Here is a 21648-nt window from a genome sequence, read left to right on the forward strand (position 1 = left end):
GAAGGCAGATGCCATCACAGAGAAGGCATTCTTCTAAGGTCCTGATAGACGGCACTCCTTATTTGGAGAATCGTTCAAGCAACCAGGTCCTATTTGTCATAATGCTTAAGAACATGAACCATGCCTAGAAAGCACCTAACATAAACCCAGTCAGGTATCAAATAAGAATTTTTTTTTATCTTCAGACATTGAGATTATATATTTCTTGACTTAACAAAGTTAATGAGAAGTAAATGTGTAAGATTTAAATATACAAGAAGCAACTGCAAGATTAATGAAGAATAGTCTTAGGGATTCTACAAGAAACCTATATGCGGCTCAAGAAGCAACAGTGAGAACTGGACACGGAACCACTGATTGGTTCAAAATTGGGAAAGGAGTCCGGCAAGGCTGTATACTGTCGCCTTGCCTATTTAACTTATATGCAGAGCACATCATGAGAAAGGCAGGGCTAGATGAATCAAAAGTTGGAATTAGATTGCCGGGAGAAACATCAACAACCTAAGATATGCAGATGATACCACTCTAATGGCAGAAAGTGAAGAGGAACTAAAGACCCTCTTGATGCGGGTGAAGAAGGACAGTGCAAAAGCGAGCTTGAAACTAAACATTAAGAAAACCAAGATCATGGTATCCGGCCCTCTCAATTCCTGGCAAATAGATGGGGAAGAGAAATGGAGGTAGTGACAGATTTTATTTTTCTGGGCTCTAGGATCGGCACAGATGGGGACTGCAGCCAAGAAATTAAAAGACGCTTGCTCCTGGGGAGGAAAGCTATGGCAAATCTAGACAGCATACTAAAAAGCAGAGACATCACCCTGCCAACAAAAGTGTGTATAGTCAAGGCCATGGTTTTCCCAGCTGCAATGTATGGCTGTGAAACTTGGACCATAAGAAAGGCTTGAGCGCCAAAGAATTGAGGCCTTTGAAACTATGGTGCTGGACAATACTCCTGCGAGTTCCCTGGACTGCAAGGCGTTCAAACTGGTCAGTCCTAGAGGAGATATACAATAATAGAGAATGGACTCCAGAAGATGGTAGAGGACAGAAAGGCCTGGAGGAATGTTGTCCATGGGGTCGCAATGGGTCGGACACGACTTCGCAACTAACAACAACAAGGGATTCTACAAAAACATTTACGCTCTAATTTTGTAATCGATGGCATTAATTTTACTTTAACGTTTTGTCTTATTTTATCTTATTCCATTACTGTTTCTGAGTTTAAGGACTTAAAGGCAGATAAGAAATGTTTCTGTAATATTTACAATGAATATAGCATAGAATAGCATAAATGGCATGGCATAGCATAACACAAAATATACATATTTATATTTTTTTCTATATTAAAATACTGGAAATTGTATTACAATATTTCAAGGTATATGCAACTTTCTAATTAATAAGGGATCCTAGTAGGGCCAAAATTTTTGAGAGTCATGAATACATGTAAATAAGTGTAGCAGACTATAGCACTGAGAGACACACTGATTTTTGAGTTTGCATCTTTAATATACCTAGACTTCAGGCTACGAAATTAACATTGGAACTATATGGGAGTAATGTTTCATTTAAAAAGGGAAACTGAATTTAGCTTCCAATGATCACTACATGTATCCGTTCGCCTTTATTATGGACTAGACCTATGCAAAATACAAAAATATACTGTTTGTATAAGTCACATATTATGTTTATCTTTTTAAATTCAGGACATATACAATCATATAAAATTCTTAGCTATCTCTACAGAAATCACTCAGGTCATGGATTCATCACAGTTTAATATCTGAACCCATGTTATATATATATTTATTAATGCTTACAAATGTAAATTCTAAACATATTATTTTAAGGAGAGTAAGTCATAAACAAAATCCTCCACAGTCATAATTACAAAAAACATTAACTATTATTTCTGTATAAATGGACCCTGTTTTGCAATAAGTAGAAAAATACAGCGAGAAACTACTGTTTCAAGTAGCTGCAAAATGTGGTTTGTTGATGACTGACTGGGAAGCTGTAGATAAATTTGGTCCAAAGGCTTTTTACTATGAAAATTGAAATACTGAGTAAACAGAAAATGAAAGTAAGGATAGGAGTTCTATAGTATATTATAGGTGTAATTTTGGAAGATTAAATCATTGGTTTATATTCTACCTGAACTGAGTTCAATATCAGAAATCTTACACCTACCTGCTCCCCTTCTACGTATACCAGTGGAAAACCCATTTGCTTGGTCCATGTATTCATCACAGCAGCAATAGGTTTACCACTAGCGTCTTCCAGGCTTCCCCAAAGATCTTCTGCAAAAGAAAAAAACCCTCAATCTAAATAATCTGAATTCTAATGCTAAAGAAAATACTTCATACCTGTTTTATTCATATACTGAATTTATACAACCACTCATTTCAACCATGTGACACTAGGCAGCTCATAATACAAAAATCACAAATAAGAGGCCTCACTAAGCCATAGTTATAAGTAGACCTCATTTAGTGGCTGCCTCAAGCACCCACTGTTTGAACATATGATGATGAATTAAAAATATTTCGCAACTAACACTTGCATTTGCAACCTATGCAGCTTCTCACATAGACACAAGTTGCAATTATAATCAGTTAATATTGTCTATAAAGACTGAATGTAAAACTAATTAAGATACGTATAAGATAAAAATTTCTTGATAAATGTAATAAACATGTTTTTATTTAGTTGATATAATAAGAACTGTATTAGCTTAAATATGAGACAGTAGATATTAAGGGAAAAAGAGAGGAAATATTTGATATTGAAATAGGGGAAATTTTGGTCATTAAATTTAAGACATTTGGAAATTAGTTGAAAATAAGGATGTTATACTGTATTATTAACTAGGTGATGTAAGATGGTGGGAAATAGAATATATTCAAATAGATAAGATGTGTATCTTGAATATTAGACTTTGATATGAATTGTGATAAAGGAAACTTTGTTTACCTAAAACTTATAAATTATAAATATCAAATGTTAAATTTAAATATTGATGGGAAACTAAAAATTGGGAAAAACTAATTACAGGACGTTGTCTATAAAGATTGAATGTTAAAGTAATTAGGATATGCATAAGCTAAAAATTTATTGATAAATGTAACAATGCTATCTTTACTTAACTGATATAATAACAACTGTATTAGTTTAAATATGAGACAGTAGATATTAAGGGAAAAAGAGAAGAATTATTTGATGTGGTAGCTTGAGATTTGTACTTAAGATTTTTGTATGTTATTGAATTATCAATTAACCCAGCCATCACATTGCTTTTTAAGTACTTAAATGTAAAATTAGAAAATTTATAAAATATTACCAAAAAATGAGAATGCATATTGTTGGGGGCAATATGCTGACTCTGCAAACTGCTTAGAGAGGGCTGTAATGCACTGTGAAGATAGGCATAGTCTGCTATTGCTATCACAATTTGGGCACTTGAAATAAATAAATAAATACTTGGCAATTCAGATATTCACCACTATTGCAAACTCAGCAATTCACCCACCCTTATGATCAACCATAAGATGCTACAATTGCCCCCATCTGCCTATCTTTCCCCCTGATTTCATCCTACTGAGTCCCTTGGGACTTCCTGCCCAGCTGGATCCCACATGCCTTAGGCCTCCTGCCCACCCCAGTATGCCTTGTTCCACTAACCTCTTTTGAAGATCACCTTTCCAAAACAGTGCCAAGCCGATGCGATGTGCAGCCTTCTACAGAGGCCACCTAACGCCATTCATGCAATCCTTTAGAAGGGCACAATTGAAAAACACACATTGCATCGCCTGGGTGCTCTTTTGGAAATAAAATCTTTGGAAATTACCTTTCTAAAAGAATACCAAGCCAATGTTTTGAACAGAAACCACCTTGTACTATCCTGGAAACCGGTGTCATTTTGTAAGCAGTCACAATTCTCGCAATCTCTCACATCCTACCAGATCACTTAGCAACAAAGTTGTTAATCCCAATTATGGTTACTAAATAAGGACTACCTGTACATAGATTACAAGATTTAGGCACGTATCACTGCATATATATGTTCTATACAAAATTAATATGTTGATGTTCTTATATACAATATTAAAAGCAACAGTATTTTCACAATCACATTATCTATCACCTATCTTCTATTAAAAGACATTTATCAAGGACTTAGTATAATATTAGACTGGTTTACTTTGAGCAGGATTGGAGAAAGAAATTGAAAAAGCTCAGAATTCACTATGGCAGGGCTTTTCAACCTTTTCACCCATTGTACCACTTTTAGGATAGGGCAACATCCGAGTACCACCAGTCGCCTAGCAAGGTGTCAAAAACTTGATGACCCTCCCCCCCCAAAAGGAAAAGTGATGAAGTACAGGTAGTCCTCAACTTACAACAGTTTGTTTAGTAAATGTTCAAAGTTACAATGGCACTGAAAAAGTGCCCTCCAAGCCACAGACGAGCAAGACACCTGCCCGCCCGGCAGTGCTCTTCCTCCTGTCTGAGGTTTTCACTGTTGTGAGCATTTCTATTGAGGATTGGCAACAGGGGTGTGGGGGGGGGTTGGTTTTTATTCCCCCTCCCATCTGCTGGGTGGTTGCAGCAGGTTTCGGTCACTTCACATGAACCTGGGACACTGTGACCGTCATAAATATGAATTGCCAAGCATCTGAACACAAGTTACAAGACCCTGGAGATGCTGCAACATTCCAGCTGATCGGTGCTTCTTCTGGGCTCAGAAGCGCCAGGATCAGCGCTGAGCTGGAGCCTGGCGCTGACCCTGGCGCTTCCACTGAGTCCTGACAGCCCTGAAGAAGCGCTGTTTGCATATGGTAGATTATGATTGTTTCTACTTTTATACCTTGTATTTAGCTCTTTTATACCTTGTATTTAGCTCTGGGAAGTCGGGGAGGGGGGAAGGGGAGGGAGGGAGGTGTTGCAGTGGGTTGGGAAGAGGGGAGGGGGTTGGGAGGGGTTTTGTTTTGTTAAAGATAAAATGTATTGAAAAACTTTTCAATAAAAAAAAAGAAGCGCTGATCCAGGCCCTTCCGCTGAGCCCTGACAGCCCTGCAGCTCTAGCCATCTCTCGCTCAGGCTTGTGCGGTGCTGCCACCAGTTCAGCTCATTCCCCTCCCCTTCTACCACTTTGCTAGGATGGTCGCGTACCACCTGCAAGGTGCCAATGTACCATAGGTGGTACCCGTACCACTGGTTGAAAAGCCCTGCACTATGGGACTCTGGTAGAAGATTACTATTTCAGTGCTCTAATACACCAAACAAATGCTTGTGATTAAAATTCCATAAAAGTATAATTTAGAAGAAACTATATGGCTAGAAAACTACATTCCTTGTCTTTTGGGTTAGAAAAATTCAATATGGAATGACTTATAAATGTTGCCCTCCTTCATAAAAGGAATGCTCTGGAGACAACAGAATAAAACAAAAACCACAAGCCTTACAGTTACCTGTAGAAGCATTCTTATGCTGAAACTTGGTAAGATACAGGTGCATTCCTTTCCGGAAATCCTATAAAACAAGTATTTCAAAAGAAACAAAATTTTCAGAATTCATTCATTTCTGCTTCAAACAGGAAGGTAAGTATCCTTTTCCACAAAATCATTTTATTAAGAACAAGAGTTTTCTGGTTAATCAAAATGTATTATTATATGTCTAATACTATCACAATACTTGTGGTACCATTTGGACTTTATTAATGACAATATTTAGGTTCACAATCTGAAACCTTGAGCCCAAAACAATGTTCAAAAGCCTTGGATATATAACCCCAAGAAATCACAAAAAATGTTATTAGATTGTAAATTTGAATCTTGCAGAGCAGAAAAATGATTAAATACATAATCATATTAACTATATTCAATTTTAATTATATGTAAAAGAAATAAAATTAGTTTTGCCACAGCCCCAATCACTTGTTTTTGGCTCCCTATACTTCATAGTTTAGGTAAGACCTCATACTAGAAAATATCTGCAAAATATTAAAAATGCATAATTAAAAGATGAGTCTGGTCTGAGCTAAAATAAGACACTTGAAGAATACTCTAGAGACTCATCTGTACCTCCTGCTTGCTCTGGTATAGACACCCATATTGTCTTAACCCAGGGGTGTCAAACTGCTGGCCCACAGGCCGGTTTCATCATACTGAAGCCACGCCCACCCCATTGCCAGTTATGTAAAAAGAGTCGCGATATGTCGCAACACATCACCCATGTCTTAACCTGTCCCCAAGCTCATTTCAAGGGCAAATTTTGCCATTATATCTTGTTACACACTTTGCAATTAATTATCCCAGGGTGCATTTAAAGGTCTGGCCTGCTACTAACGGGATACCCTCTCTGGAATGGTTTGGATGCTTTTAGCCTTTTAGTATCAGAAAAGCAAAAATTTCTTACTAGGTGAAAAAGCTATGTTATCCCTGTCTTTTGACACTCCATATATGGCAGATCTTAAACAGTACCATGCTCGCTCTTTTTTGTCTATATAATGATGCAGTAAAGGGTTTTTTGAACTATTTTGATGATGGGGAGAGATAAGGTAAAAATTTATTTGAATAGTTAAAAACTATTATTTGTTTTAATATAAAGACATATTGATCCATGTGGGGGAAAAATACAAAACCCATTGTTAGGCATACCTAAAACCAAAGAACATGAAACAAACTTTCCAGTTTTTCCATTGATGAAAATAAATAATATTTGCTTTTTTGGTATTTCAATTAATCATAATAAAATACAATCTAGTTATGGATTGTGCATATATTTAGAATTTAAAATTTATAATTTTCTAATTTACAAATATACAATGAACCACCATGTCTCCAGGGTTATACAAATTAATCCTGAGAAAGGAATACTGTCTAGCCACATCTTAAAATTCAACAGTAATCTCAGATGTTGTTCCTGACTAGGATTCTTGTGAATGGAGTTACAGGCTTTATGACATAGAAATTATAAATAGTAATACAATGCTGTTCATCATGAAATCTTAAAAAAAATCTTACACAGACAGAATAGAGTCCCTACTTCTTAAGTTAGCCTTATACAAGAACGGGGGTCAAGAGCAGAGATCCATGTTCAATTTTTTCAAAGTTGTAGTTAAGCAATTCTCAGAATGTTTTAAGTATATCTATAAAAACTTAATTGACATATCTATATTCCAATTAGAAATACTTTTTTCCTGTTATGAAGAGTGAATTTTTATTCCTCTGCTAAGAGTTGCCATCTTCTTGGCTATTATCTATTACTTGTTTCTAGTTTTAATTTCTATATCATAACTTTTGAATATATCATTTATTTTACTAAGGGATAGAATTTCAATCCCATATTCACAACATAGACTGGAATACTATTTCAGTTGTTAATTATACTTTAGCCATAAAAATAGCAACTAAACACCAGATATTACAGATAGTCCTTGATTTACAACAGTTCACTTAGTGACTGTTCAAAGTTGCAATTGCACTGAAAAAAGTGACTTATGACTATTTTTCACACTTATGACCATTGTGGCATCCCCATGGTCAGGTGATCAAAATGCAGACGCCTGGCAACTGGTTTATATTTAGGACGGTTGCAGCGTCCTGGGGTCCTGTGATCACATTTGCAATCTTCTGACAAGAAAGTCACTAGGGAAACCAAGTTAACAACTGTAGTGATTCATTTAACAATTATGGAAAGAAATGTCGTAAAATGAGGCAAAATTCACTTAACTAATGTCTCACTCAGCAACAGAGATTTTGGGCTCCATTGTGGTCATAAGTCAAGGATTACCTGTATTAGTTAAGTATCTTGGTGTATAACTACACAGTATACACCTTCTAATTTGAAAGGCATGGACAAATAACGTGTTTCCCCGAAAATAAGACCAGGTCTTATATCTTTGTTCTAAAAGACACATTAAGGCTTATTTTCTGGTTAGGTCTTATTTTCAGGGAAATATGGTGCTAAATGCACCCGTCTGGCTGACGAGATTAATTGGGGCTTATTTTGGGGGTGGGCTTATATTATGAGTGTCCTGAAAAATCAGGGGGAAACACGTTAGTATGTTGGTTTAGAAAGCAGTCTCTTGATGAGAAATCCTAGCTTGCAGAAAACAGCATCAGGACTTTGTTTGCACATGTGGCATACTAACCAAAATGTACCAAAACCTGACTAGTTTTACATCCCTACCATTAATGAGGAATATGGGATGGACACAACTACCAACTTAGTCATGCTTTCTATATCTTATTTAAAAGACCAAGAAAAGGAGTCTTAGCTTGACACTCTGCTTTGTAACTCCCAGCACCTGAGTTACTCTTTGAACAAGTTCCACTAGACAAGAAAAATACCATAGTTAAATTTTATTATGTTTGTGTATTTACCTCATCCCCTATATAATCGTGTAGCATTCGAATTACTGATGCTCCCTTGCTGTAAGAAATTGCATCAAATATTTCATCCACTTCAGATGGATGGCCTACACTGACCTAGATGTGAGAAAAGGAGTAAGTTATACAACAGATTAGGCTTGCAACGGAATAAATATTAAGGAAATCAGTTTACAATATAATCCCTTAGCTTAAGATATCAAACAATTTGCTAATTTGTTTTGCTTTGTCTCCTCAATGATCAGATTTCCATTTAAAGAAATGCGAGAATTTGAAAAAAAAACTTTCACTAATTAATGTAGGTGGCACTCACTTCAATAGGATGACTGTTGTCTAACGCATCAAGCTCCTGAGCTCTTGTGTAATCAGCAGATACAAACTGAGTCCAGATATCATATTCTGGAAAGCAATGGTCTACACAAAGGTATTCAATCCAGGATGCAAAGCCCTCATTGAGCCACAGGTGAGTCCACCATTCCTAAACAAAAGAAAGAAAATTATTGACAGTAAAAATAATTTTAGTCTGCATTTTAAAGCATAAAATAATGTTTAGCTATGAGACTCTGGGATATCACATTTCCTCAGTGATTAATAACCCTAGATCTTTTTAGCAGAGATGAAGACTGTATTTAAAAAAAACTCCACAGAGAGTAGAACTGCAATTCTATGCAAAAGAGAAAAAATACATATAAGCATAAATATTCTCTTTCTTAAAACAGCAACTTTCTAAACTTAATCTGTAGTCTTCTGTCAGGTGTGAAGAATCATAATCACACATTAAGTTCTAGATCAGAAGATCGAGAAACTCAAGCCTATAGATAAGAATCTGGTTAACTATCATACAATGCTAAATACTGGCAAAACAGTTAACAGAATTCAAGAGGAATTGGACTTGGACCTTTTGTGGAAACATAATGACTCTAAGCCAGGGGTCTCCAACCTTGGCAACTTTAAGACTTATGGACTTTAACTCCCAGAATTCCCTAGCCAGCATAGCTCAGTGAAGCAGCTCAGAAGCAGCTTAATAAAAAAAACAGCTTACATATTCATGGCATAGAGAAATTAAACAGGAATGTCCTTTTTCCTCTAATTTGACCACTGAAATAATGCTTTATTTAGTGAGAAAAAAATTAAATAGTTTCTAAAAAAATACAAATATAGTAAGTTTTCTTTGCAACAAATAAAACATGTTAGCACTACTATGCTGCCATTGGATTAAAAAAAATCTGGATATATAACTACAATAAGGAAAAGGTAACAATTTTCAGTGTGGTTTGGATTTTAACAGGCAATCCCAAACTCTACGGCTTAATGGAAAACAGCATCACTAGCATTAACACAATTCTAAAAAACTAGTAATGTTGTCCTATTTTATAGCTTGATCACAGAGAAAATGTTATTTTTATACAGTGTATTATCTCAGAGGTTAAGGCCATATTAGAAGGTAAGCAAACTCTCAAAGTTTTTGTTAGTATCCTATGCAAGAATGAAAGATAAATAAAAACCTTGTGTTGAAGGGGCAAGCTCTACATAGTGGTTTATAAAGAACCTGCTCATAGTGGTTAAGAAAAGATGGGAAAATTCTGGAAAATACACAATGATTCTAAAGCAGGCAATACACTGTCTAGTCTTCCATAAAAATTAAATAAATAAGAAAAAAGTGTTATGGTTTGATACATAAAAAGGAGAAGTACAAGATATTGAACAATAAATTTGACTTTTATGATATAAGCAGTTGTGATAGGGGTTCAGATTCTTGAAAAATTTACTTCCAGCCGTAATGCAACTAAGAAACATTGCCAAAATTGAAAATGCTGACATATATTTTCTTAGACAATCCTTCATTAGTATTAATTTGCTGCTTTAATTTGTTATATGTATTATTCGGTTTATCTGAAATATTATTAGGCCCTTCCCTGCTTGCGCCTAACCATGTCATACCTTGACAATAACATATGGCATTTTCTTCATTTATTTATTCAATTTATTATTTTATTTGTTAGATTTATACTCTACCTTTCATTCAACATCTCGAAGTAAGATATGTAAGCTGTTTTTTGTTCCATTTTTCTCTACAGTAACAGAGATTGGCTAATAAAGAGCCTTGGTGGAGCAGTGGGCTAATGCCTCCTTAAGTAACACCAGCTGCCTGCAATTAGTGCAGGTTCGAGTCCCACCAGGCTCAAGTTGACTCAGCCTTCCATCCTTCCGAGGTAGGTAAAATGAGGACTCAGATTGTTGGGGGCAATAAGCTGACTGTAAAAATGCCACCTGGGGCCCCCCGAAAGCCCTAATAAGCAGGCATATACATAGAATGAAGGCTATTGCTAAGCACATTGATTTGTGCTTCTTAGATTGTAAGCCGCCCTGAGTCTTCGGAGAAGGGCGGGATATAAATGGGATAAAAAAAACTGGCCTAAAATCACCCAGGTACTTCCATGGATAAAGTCAGACTAGAACTTGGGTATTTTCAATGTTAGTCCAACACCTTATCTCTATTGCATTCTGACTTTGTTTTATCTTATCCCTGACCCATATGAAGCAGTGCCCATAGTATTTACATGAAAAATGGATTGTGTATGGAAACTGTAATATAAAATATGTGAAATTCAGTGTTGCAGCCATGTTCTTAAAATATAATCAAGAAGCAACTCCATAAAAATATTAGGAAGAAATAACCATTTATGTTTGAAATTCAGAATAGATTTAATTAGTTTGCCAGCATTTCTTTTCTCTCCTTTGTACTGAAATGAACTCATGATGGTTCTGCCTGTTAATATCTCATATTATCACAGCAGAGTGATAATACCAGCTCTTCCTGCTCAGGTATCTATGTGCCAATAGTTACTAAGCACAAATATATAGGAAAAAAGAAGTCATACTGAGAAATAAATACCAGTATAATCAGGACTATAAAAAACAATCAGCTTTATCCAAGGCTCATTCTACATGTTAGAAAATCTATTTGGTAAGGCTGTGTGGTGTTTTGGAGTTGACAAAAAGTATTCTGGAGTGTATGAGGTCATGCATATTGGAATCATATGTTCCCAGGATCACGTATCTGCATTCTATTGCTATAACAAAATCTGAGAAAACAACCAATTTGATTTAAGGAGTTTTAGACAGGTTATATATGGGCCCTTCTGGGTGCTAAAGTGTTGTTGTTGGTTTTTTTTTGCTTTTAGCTCCAAAACACTGCATTATCTTACTAGTCACATAAAGCTGTTTCCTTCATATTCTTCAATGTCCTACTACTTAATCAAATGCTAAAAAGAAATGGTTTGAGGTTGATACTTTTCCATTTCAACAATGACCACAATATAGGGAGGCCCCAAGGTATGAACCTAATGGAGCCTGGCCATTAGGCTCGTAAGTCAAACTCATCAAATTAATCAGACTCAATTTTACAAATTTTTAAAATCAAATGGGTTGTCAAATGAATGAAGAACTGACTTACTATTTCCTCTGATAGCTGCCATGTTAACTGAACTGGGAGGGTTTTCCACCAGCCGCCGATCAGTTGTTTCTGGTGAGCTGGCTCAGGAACTAAATTGCCTCTAAGCAGGACTTGCAAGCCATCAGTTATTTTTTTTTTAAAAAAACCAACTGCTGCTAACCAGCTCAAGTGTCTCCAGCTGCCCAGGGAAGTGGGGAGAGTAGGACTGTTGTTTTAATAAAAACCACTAGCTTAAGAGTCTCCAGCCATGTACCCAAAGGGAGATGGGGGAGGGATTTGTAGAACTCTGCTTGCAATAGTAACAGAGATGGAAGGGACCTTGAGGTCAGCTAGTCTAACCCACTGCTCTCACAAGAGAGTATTTCTGATAAATGCCTATCAAGTCGCTTCTTAAAAGCTTCCAGTGATGGGCACCCACAACTTCTACAGGCAATTTAAACTACAGTAATATATGCTAATTTCCAAAATAAAAGCTCAATAGTTTGCAAACACAATAGTTTGCAAAATACAGTACTGGCCTTAGCAGTAATGTACGGCAAATAAATTCCCCCAAAAACAAATGCCATGGAAAGAGGTCACGTCTATTTATTTGCATAAATCATGTATGTGTCAAAAGGATTATGGAGGAAACTCAAACAAAACATTAAATCTCTTAAAAAGTACAAAATATCCCAAAAGCACCCTGAAATTTATCAATGAGTATCTACTTCATAAGTTACCAGTATTTGCTGCTTGTTTATAATCAATCCTGTAGCAGATATTTTATCTGAATAGCATAAATGGAAAGTGTATAACTTAGTTTCTCCCTACAAAACCTCTTCCCTTTATATATATAGAAATAAAGCTTATGTGAGCAGTGAAGAGTGGATCCCCCTAGAAGCTGGATAAACCATCAGTTTCCTGCTTAATCCCTCTTCTCCAGCTAAGGTAAAGGTAAAGGTTTCTCTGTTCATTTGTGTCTGACTCTAGGGCATGGTGCTTCTCTCTCTTTCATGGCCAAGGGAGCCAGTGTTGTCCAAAGGCATTTTCTGTGATCATGTGGCTAACATGGCTATACAACAAGGCATATAGAATGCTATTACCTTACTGTCAAAGTGATGCCTATTAATCTACTTGTATTTGCATGCTTTCAAACTGCCAGGTGGTCAGGACCTGGGGCAGGAACAGCAGCTGAACCAGTTGCATGGCACTCAGATCTCAAACCCAGCCTGCAGCTTTCTAGCTGGTAAGTTCAATATCTTTAACCACTGAGCCATTGCATCCCCATTCTCCAAATAACCAAAATACAATTATGAAATATATACAAATAGGATTCAAAACTGATTTGTACTAATCTACAATTTTGAGAATTTTTTTTATCTTATGGAACAATGTGAAAGAGTGCTCTGAGTTGCACCAAACTAGTCTCCCTCATTTTAAAAAAAATGCCTCTCTCCATCTATAAAGTAAGTAAAAGTTGATCCAAAACCTGTAGTAAATTTAGGCAAAAATAGTGGTGTGTATATTGAAAGAAATCAGATGTATTAATTTCCCAACTGATTATTCTAGTAATGCATTATTAGGATAACTATCACAAGTGGAAAATTACCCTGAGTGGATACTTGGATTTAGCTGGGGTGGATAATTTCCACCCTCTCTTAATATAGCAGCCATCATGAATACAAAATAAATAAACATTAAAGTTGATATATCCAGACAAATTAATGCTGACTTCAGACTTCAACCTGATTCTACTGGGGACACTCTGGGTAACATTCACCATTTAATCTACCTTAATGTTTTCATCTCTTCACACTGTTTTCCCAGCTGACATAACATAATACTATGCAAATGCAGATATGTACATTGTCAGTAGTAAACATAGGATGCCTCCAACAATAATGACTAATGATACTCAGGACGATAGGAGTGGATTTAGTTATAATTTGAGTAACTTAAATATACTTCTTAAATACCATAGTCACGAGGTTTCCAAACCACTGGTGAGCAAGTTCATGGCCCACAACAAGGGCTACCCATTGACGAGAGGAAGAACAAGAGTTTTTGGGATCAATTAGCAGTGCAGTTTCCCTGGATGGGGGGGGGGGGAGGAAAAACAGAGATGTAACAATGTGACATTAAAAAAGTGAAATTTAAAAACTTAGTCAAGTTAGAGAACTCATCTAACCAAACTTTTGTAGAATCAGTAAAATTGTTCTTCCATACCTACCAAGATGCAACAAGGAGACACATTTTTCAGAATGCTCAAAAGAAGAACCTATACACACCTCTAAAACTAATTAGTCTATTACATTACTAGGTAGAAAATTCCCTATTGAGTAGATTTAGAGTAGATTAGATTAGATAACCTTTGTTGTCATTTTTTACTGTGGGCAATATATGAATAAATATATGCCTCTAAGCAAATAATAGGTTGCTATGATTATTTGAATTACAAGTATCTGTATTATGGTCCATGACCAGTCCAGTTTTAATTATAGTAAAGCAACTAATATTTTTTCAAAAATGTACAAATTTACTCCAAAATATCTCTATTAAAACTCCACAATATGATTTATTTCAACATTTATTTTTATATTTAACAAATAGGACTAAAATATAATAGGGGATTATTTGCTTGTAGTTAAAAATGACTTTTATCTAGAAAGTCAGCATGCTAAAGGAAGATTAAATATTTTCTCTTTCCTATTTTTTATCTTAAGAGAATTCACCCTAAAAGTGATTGCAATTGTATTTAATCAGGAATTGAAACTGGAGCTCTGACTATACTTAAAGCTATATGTACTTTCATTAAAAAAAATGAATTAATTGCTAAGAAAATGTATGGAAGAAAAAACATCAATTTTTACATCCTATATATAGATTAACTATTGTTAATAGAACAATCCATGTAAATTTTATTGAATTTATGCTTGTGTGCTCCCGTACATCTCTTTTGTTAATATCATAAAGAGACTGAAAGCTTCATTTAAAATGGAGCTTTTAGCTTCTTCAGTGCTAGAAAACAGAACACTTAACAAAACCAAACAAAAACCTTGTGACTTAGTATACTCTGCTACTATAGGCTGTAATCCAATGAAATAAACTGGCATATTTGAATCTACTCAACTATGATTTATTCAACAAATCAACTCACCGTGCAATGTTACTGTATGTGGCTCATCTCTAACCAAAACTACCATATATTAGTAGTACTGCACAGTTTAGTACTATACAGTTTTCGTGCATTTTCTGTGATGTAAGCTTTGAAATAAATTTCACATAGATTTTTTAAGTCTTCAAACTTTCCCTTTCCCTGAAAAACAAAGATTATCCCTTCCTCCTCAGCAATTTTGCATCAACTACAGCCCTCAGCCTCTAATAAAAGATTGCCCACTCCAGCTTAACATAATGACTCTTTTCCACCAATATAGATAGTCTATTCATTTAATAGCCATTTTAATTTATGTTGATACTGAAGAAAGTAATTTATGACTGGTCCATGTACTTATAATTATTGCAATGTCACCATGGCTACATTATCAAAATTTAGGCGCTTTGCAATTGGCATGTATTTACAACGCAGTGTCCTGAGGTCATGTGATCACTATTTGCAATCTTCCTGGGCGGTTTCCAACAAGGAAAATCAATGACGAAAGTCACATTTGCTTAATGATGTGATTCGCTTAATGACTGCAATAAAAAAGTTATAAAATCAGGCATGACTCATTTAACAACTGTAAGTTCTGGTCCAAAATGTGCTTGTAAGTCAAGGACTATCTGTACACTTATCTAGATCAATGAGAGGGATTTATATGACAAAGAAAATCTAAAATGGAATTAATTGACCTAATCAACTACTCAAAAGTATTAAATTATTTTAGGACAGACTATATCATTTACTAGGTTCACTAGAAAACAAGACTCTCCGTAACAGAAATCTCTGTCAAAACCTGGCAACACAAGAATATATTCCAAGACATTGTATAGCAGCAAAACCACAATTACTGATGCCTAGCAGAACAATTGGAAAGAGGCTAGCAATGTAAGGAAAACTCTTCTGTATTCCCTTGGTCTAAAGACTCAAAAGAGATATTAAGCACACTTGGACAAATTTTCTGTGGAATTCCCCAATTCCCCAAATTGTCAATTTGGACACCGTTTATGTGACTACCCACTATTAAAAAGGGCTTTGACTGGATTTGCAAGAATGATATGTAACAATTACTAAATGCTCAACAGAAACTGTTTATCATTAAAAGAAGCCAGAATTTCTAAGCATAGCTTGATGCTTGGCTGTCAATAAATCATCATTAACTCTAAACATAGCAGGCTGGTTTGCTATGCCATGGTAAAGGCTGATTTTGCAACAAAACACATCAAAGTACATTCAAGCCAGCTATAATTTGGTTTCTTTCAAGTTAATATGAGAATATCATGCCCTGGATTCTATCTGCCCAGAAAATAAAGCTGTTAAGTGAAAATAAACCATGGTATCAGACTTTGGTTCTAGTGAATGGATGATGCCATTATATTAATGTATTACATTAATCTTCATACGCAAGTCACAGATTATTAAAAAATGATGTACACATGAACATGCTGATCTAGTCCTAACTTACATTCCTGGACTACTGGTAGCCTTCAACTTAGGACAACAGGGACTGAAAACCTCAGTCAGTGCGCAAAGCAGTTGTTAAATGAGACAACAGCAACTTTGGCATTCCCAGTTATGTTGAAAGTTGTATTAAGTGACATCGCAGATCAATAAGCAGATGGAGAACTGCCTCTCTGCTCTGGGTCTGAAAATCCTCCATGATGAAATCCAAGCAGGATTTTCAGCCCCAAAGTGAAAAGCAAGTTTCCCCACTCTGGGACTGAAAATCCTACTTGGATTTTGGCAAAGAGAATTTTCAAACCTAGAAAGAAGAGGCAAAATTCTTTGCTGTGAGTCTGAAAATCCTGCCTGAATTTTGGCATGGAGAATTTGCAGCACCAGAGTGAAAAGACTTGCCTCAATCCCATCAACTTTCTGAGGAAGCCAGCAGGGAAGACTTCAAAAGGTGATCACTTGACCATAGGAGGTTTGACAACAGGTTAGAAATGTAAATGGGTTGCCAAGCACTCAGATCGTAATCATGTGACAGCAGGAGTGGTGCAATGACTTTATCTTCAGCCTCAGGCCACAAGTACCTTTGTTTAATACTGCCTTAATTTCCAACAGTCTGGAACAAATGGTCAAAAATTATAAAATAAGGACTCGTAAAAACTCACTGTAGAACAATATACAGATTCAATAAGCTGGGGTCAAGAATAAGAAGGGAAAAAAGCTAAATAAAATGGAATCGAACACTTAACTTCTTTTCATGACTGGGCTGGAAAAAACAAAGTACATGGCTCTAACGTTTATAGGTGTAGCACTATAGTGTAGCAATGAATATGAATGTAACTTTGTTATGATTCTTGAATCATTATTCATATTTCTTTATTTCTGCAAAAGATATTTATGTAGAAAATTCATACTACCCAAGATGGAACACAGTTCAAATTAAAGGAAGCTACATCATGGTAATCAGTATGAAACCTAATTCATTCCTTTACAAACTGTTTGATAAATCCTTAATGAAATGGAAACATGAAAATAAGAATATGAAAATAATATTTTAATATCATACCTATAAGTAACAAGGCCCCAGTTCTCCATGGCACCTTTTAAAATAAATACAAAGTTTTATTGATATTGATACACACAACAACCTGCAGAGTATTTTATAATGTAAAGAAAGCTCAGACTTTAGAAATATATAATATATGTTACCTGCTGCAAAGTCTGCAATAGCTATAAGATCAATTTTAGGGAGAGGGTAAGGAACATTGAAGTAGTCCTTATAAAAAGGCAAAGTTTTAGCGGCAACCTATAGAAATAAAAAGATGAAAAAAATATAATATAGAATGTTTGACTTTATATTACCCATTTGTTAGAACAGACCATGGTATTGTATATCAATCTTTACCTCTAGATAGCTTGACGCATTTTTAATTTTCTACTAATAAAGATATCATAAATGCATGATTTACCAAATTATAACACATCACAAAATGTATTTCTATGGTGTTTTTATAAGGGTTCTTAAGATATAAGAGGAAGTTCACTACCTAATATTGCATCTCTTTGAAAGTTTGTTTTCTAGATCCCAGTTCTTTTGAAGTACATGAAATCTGTAACTCTGAAGTCCTTAACTTCAGAATTATGGGAATTATTTTATTATGGCAACTGATCTCTTTGAGATCAATTTTGTGGCAAAATGTACCTTACATTCTGATGAACTGTAGCTCATCCCACCATGAAACACTGGCAGCTGCCTGTTTATGTGGTCTGTTTAACTCAGTGCTTTTGGCACTGCTTAGTGACAATACTCATGACTTGAAATACATTTTTGCTCCATTTTTACCCAAACATGCAAAGGATTAAGTTCCAGACTTTTTATATGCATTCATTCATTTTTTATGCAATTAAAAAATTTATATAGCCGCCTAATCACTCACAGCACTCTAGACAGCTTACAAGCAATAAAAACACAGTATAGAAAATTTAAAAAAAACCAATAAACCCACACCCACCCACCAACAACACATAGTCAAATGAGCTGTTTGATGGGCTCCACTGGCAAGACCAAGTCTTCAGGGCCTTAAGAAAGAGTTTGGGTCCTGCCAAATTTATCTCCTTAGGGACGGAACATTCCTTGCCTCACCACTCTAATGGTTGAGTGGATGTGACCAGCAAGAGACAGTCCCTCAGATAACCCGGTACCAAGTCATGAAAGGCTTTAAGGTGAGAGCCAGCACCTTGAATTGCACCTGGAAGCAAATCGGCAATCAATGCAGTTCCTGCAGAAGCGACACATGTGCACACCAAGGACTACACAAAACCATGCAGGTTGCTGCATTCTGAACAACTGGAGCTTTCAGATGCTTTTCAAGGGCAGCCCCAAGTAGAGCACGTTGAAATAGTCAAGACAGGAGGTGACTAGAGCACGAGTGACCTTGAGTAGGGATTGTTGGTCCAGGAAAGGGCATAACTGTCTCACAACCCATAGTTGCACAAACGCCTTCCTGGCTACAACTGCCACCTTCTCCTTGAGCAGGAGTCATGAGTCCAGGAGAACCCTCAGATTACATCCTGGGTTTGTTTGGGGCAGTGCCACTCCACACAAGACCAAAAGTAGCAATTCTCCATGGACCAAACAACTATATGTTATCTATATATCCTAATGTCTGAGATGGTTAAAATTTCCCATATTTTATATATAAGCATGCATTTGAAGTTGCAAGTTAAATGAAATTAAAGTTTTTTAACACTTTGGTTTTGTTTTCCAGGAACTGCCATACAGCAAGATATACAGATTTTTAAGCCTCTCTTACCTCTAATGCAAACTTCCCTTGTTCTGCTTTGCCAACAGGAGTGTAAACACGGATTAATACACCATCAGTGGTCCTGGTCTCAACAAAGTCATATTCTCCGACCACAAAAGCAACAAGATATGTTGACATCACAGGAGTACAAGCAAATTTCACTTCTATAAGATTTTCATCATCAGGATAGGGCCTCCGATCAATGATATTCTGTCCAACAAATTATGAAGAGACTAAATATATTGAATGTGAAGCAACACTAAATTTTATAAAGTAGAAGTGGTACATTATGGTTTATTTCTCAGTGCCAAATTACAATATCATGATCTCAACTTTCTCATTTGTATTCATCTGATACACACTTCAATTCCAATTTCATTCTAGGATATAGTACCACTGGTTTTTTTAACTTACAGTATTTTTACTTTATTATTAGATATCTATTATTAAAGATTTTTTAAAGACTAAAAATACAAATTCTGAAAGAAAAAAATAAGGAAAGAAACGTTAATCAGTAAATGAATAATGTGCAAGGAAAGAAAAAAGTTATAATGACTTTCAATCTTCTTAACAGCAGTTAGATTCATATTTTAACTTCTCTAATATTGCAACATATTCTCTTTCTTTTCATACACGTAATCCTCAACTTATGACCATAACTGAGACCAGAATTTCTGTTAAGCGAGGAAGTTGTTAAATAAGTCCTTCCCAATTTTAAAATGTAACAATTTGTTACAGTTGTTAACTGAATCACAACAGTAGTTAAGTGAATCACATGGTCATTAAGCGAATCCAGCTTCCCCCAATGACTCTGTTTGCCAGAAGCTGGCTAGGAAGGTTGCAATGGTGATTACATGACTTCAGGACATTGCAAATGTTAGGCATATGGTGATAGCCTACATAGTTGGGTTGAAAATATATAAACTATGATGTTGTGACTTTAAGATGTTAATTGGCCAAAGGGTGTGTAAGTGTTCTCATGGCCATAAGAGGGAGCTAGGAACGTAGCTTCTCTCTCTTTGAATTTACTGCTCTCTCTATTATTACTGTTTTGCTGTACTGTTGGTTTACTACTGTGATAAACCTGAACTGTGTATTGACCTCTGGACCGGTAAGAAGACTTTGTATTTGGAATACTCCTTGGACTGTTGCTATTGTATATGACCTGGACTGTTTTCTTTTTGACTGTGCATTTTTGTTTTTACACCACGTCAAAAGTAAAGTACTTTTTGCTTTCATAACTCAGTGTACTCTTGTGGTTACTGTGTGACTCTTACTGCTCTCAGTACCCTTCCTTGTCTGTGCAACTCCTTGGTAGCACAAGACCTCTGCACAACAATTCCTAACAGCAATGATTTACCTGTGGAACTCCGGACCGCCCCCGATCTGCATTCATTTCGCCGGGACCTGAAAACCTGGCTTTTCGATTTATCAGGCCTGGACTGAAGGGGTTTTAGCTTTTTAATATTGTTTTAATTGTTGGGCTTTAATTAATTTAATTCATTTTAATTTTATATTATCTTTTTATATTGTCTTTTATATGCTGCCCTGTAAACCGCCCTGAGTCCTTCGGGAATAGGGCGGTATAGAAAACTAACTAACTAACTAATAAAATAAAATAAAATAAAATAAAATAATAAAATAAAATAATAAAATAAAATAAAATAAAATAAAATAAAATAAAATAAAATAAAATAAAATAAAATAAAATAAAATAAAATAAAATAAAATAAAATAAAATAAAATAATAAAATAAAATAAAATAATAAAATAAAATAAAATAATAAAATAAAATAATATAATATAATAAAATAATAAAATAAAATAATAAAATAAAATAATAAATTAAATTAAATAATTAAATTAAATTAAATTAAATTAAATTAAATTAAATTAAATTAAAAAAAATACATGATGGTTGCCAAGTACCCAAATTTTGTTCATACAATCGTGGGGATGCTGCATTGGTTGTAAATGTGAGGACCAGTTATAAGTCTCTTTTTTCACTGCCGTTGTAACTTTGAATAGTCATTAAACAAAGTTGAGGACCACCTCTAACAGACAGATAGTTAATATACAGAACCACCAGTTATATACAGGTATTTTGATCATCAGTTAATTTAACTACTGATCAAAGCTATGATGGTTTCAGAAATTGTGCTTTTAAGACCTGTAAAGTATTTCTCACTATTATAAAACATTGCATACTTCCCCCCACATGGTCATGGTCAGTTATTGTATTCTGTGTGTATGGCAACCTGTTCACACTTATGACCAGTTGCTAAATGACCCACAATCATATGACTGTCATTTTCAAACTTCTCTGCTAGCTTTCCCAGAAAATTACTGGTAAATGCAAGGAAAGTTTGCAAGCTACTGCTGTCTTGACAGAAAGCTGAGATTTCC

At 35.3% G+C, this 21648-nt stretch overlaps 1 protein-coding gene across 2 annotated transcripts in view; it reads right to left on the reverse strand.

Annotated features, from left to right (window-relative positions):
* NPEPPS (aminopeptidase puromycin sensitive) overlaps window positions 1-21648 on the reverse strand; it is a 123770-nt gene that overhangs the window by 54296 nt on the left and 47826 nt on the right. For both annotated transcript variants that reach the window (XR_014028582.1, XM_081344831.1), the window contains exons 6-13: window positions 19252-19452; window positions 17648-17744; window positions 17505-17538; window positions 13806-13920; window positions 8707-8871; window positions 8388-8492; window positions 5472-5532; window positions 2191-2300 (exon numbers count right to left, since the gene is read on the reverse strand). Coding sequence is in view for 1 of the 2 variants with exons in the window: in XM_081344831.1 (XP_081200957.1) it covers window positions 2191-2300; window positions 5472-5532; window positions 8388-8492; window positions 8707-8871; window positions 13806-13920; window positions 17505-17538; window positions 17648-17744; window positions 19252-19452 (888 nt within the window). In the remaining variant the exon portion in view is untranslated. The remainder of the gene's footprint in view (window positions 1-2190; window positions 2301-5471; window positions 5533-8387; window positions 8493-8706; window positions 8872-13805; window positions 13921-17504; window positions 17539-17647; window positions 17745-19251; window positions 19453-21648) is intronic.

The sequence above is a fragment of the Vipera berus genome (genome assembly GCF_964194415.1).
Source record: "Vipera berus genome assembly, chromosome: Z".
In the NCBI taxonomy this organism is placed as follows: domain Eukaryota; kingdom Metazoa; phylum Chordata; class Lepidosauria; order Squamata; family Viperidae; genus Vipera; species Vipera berus.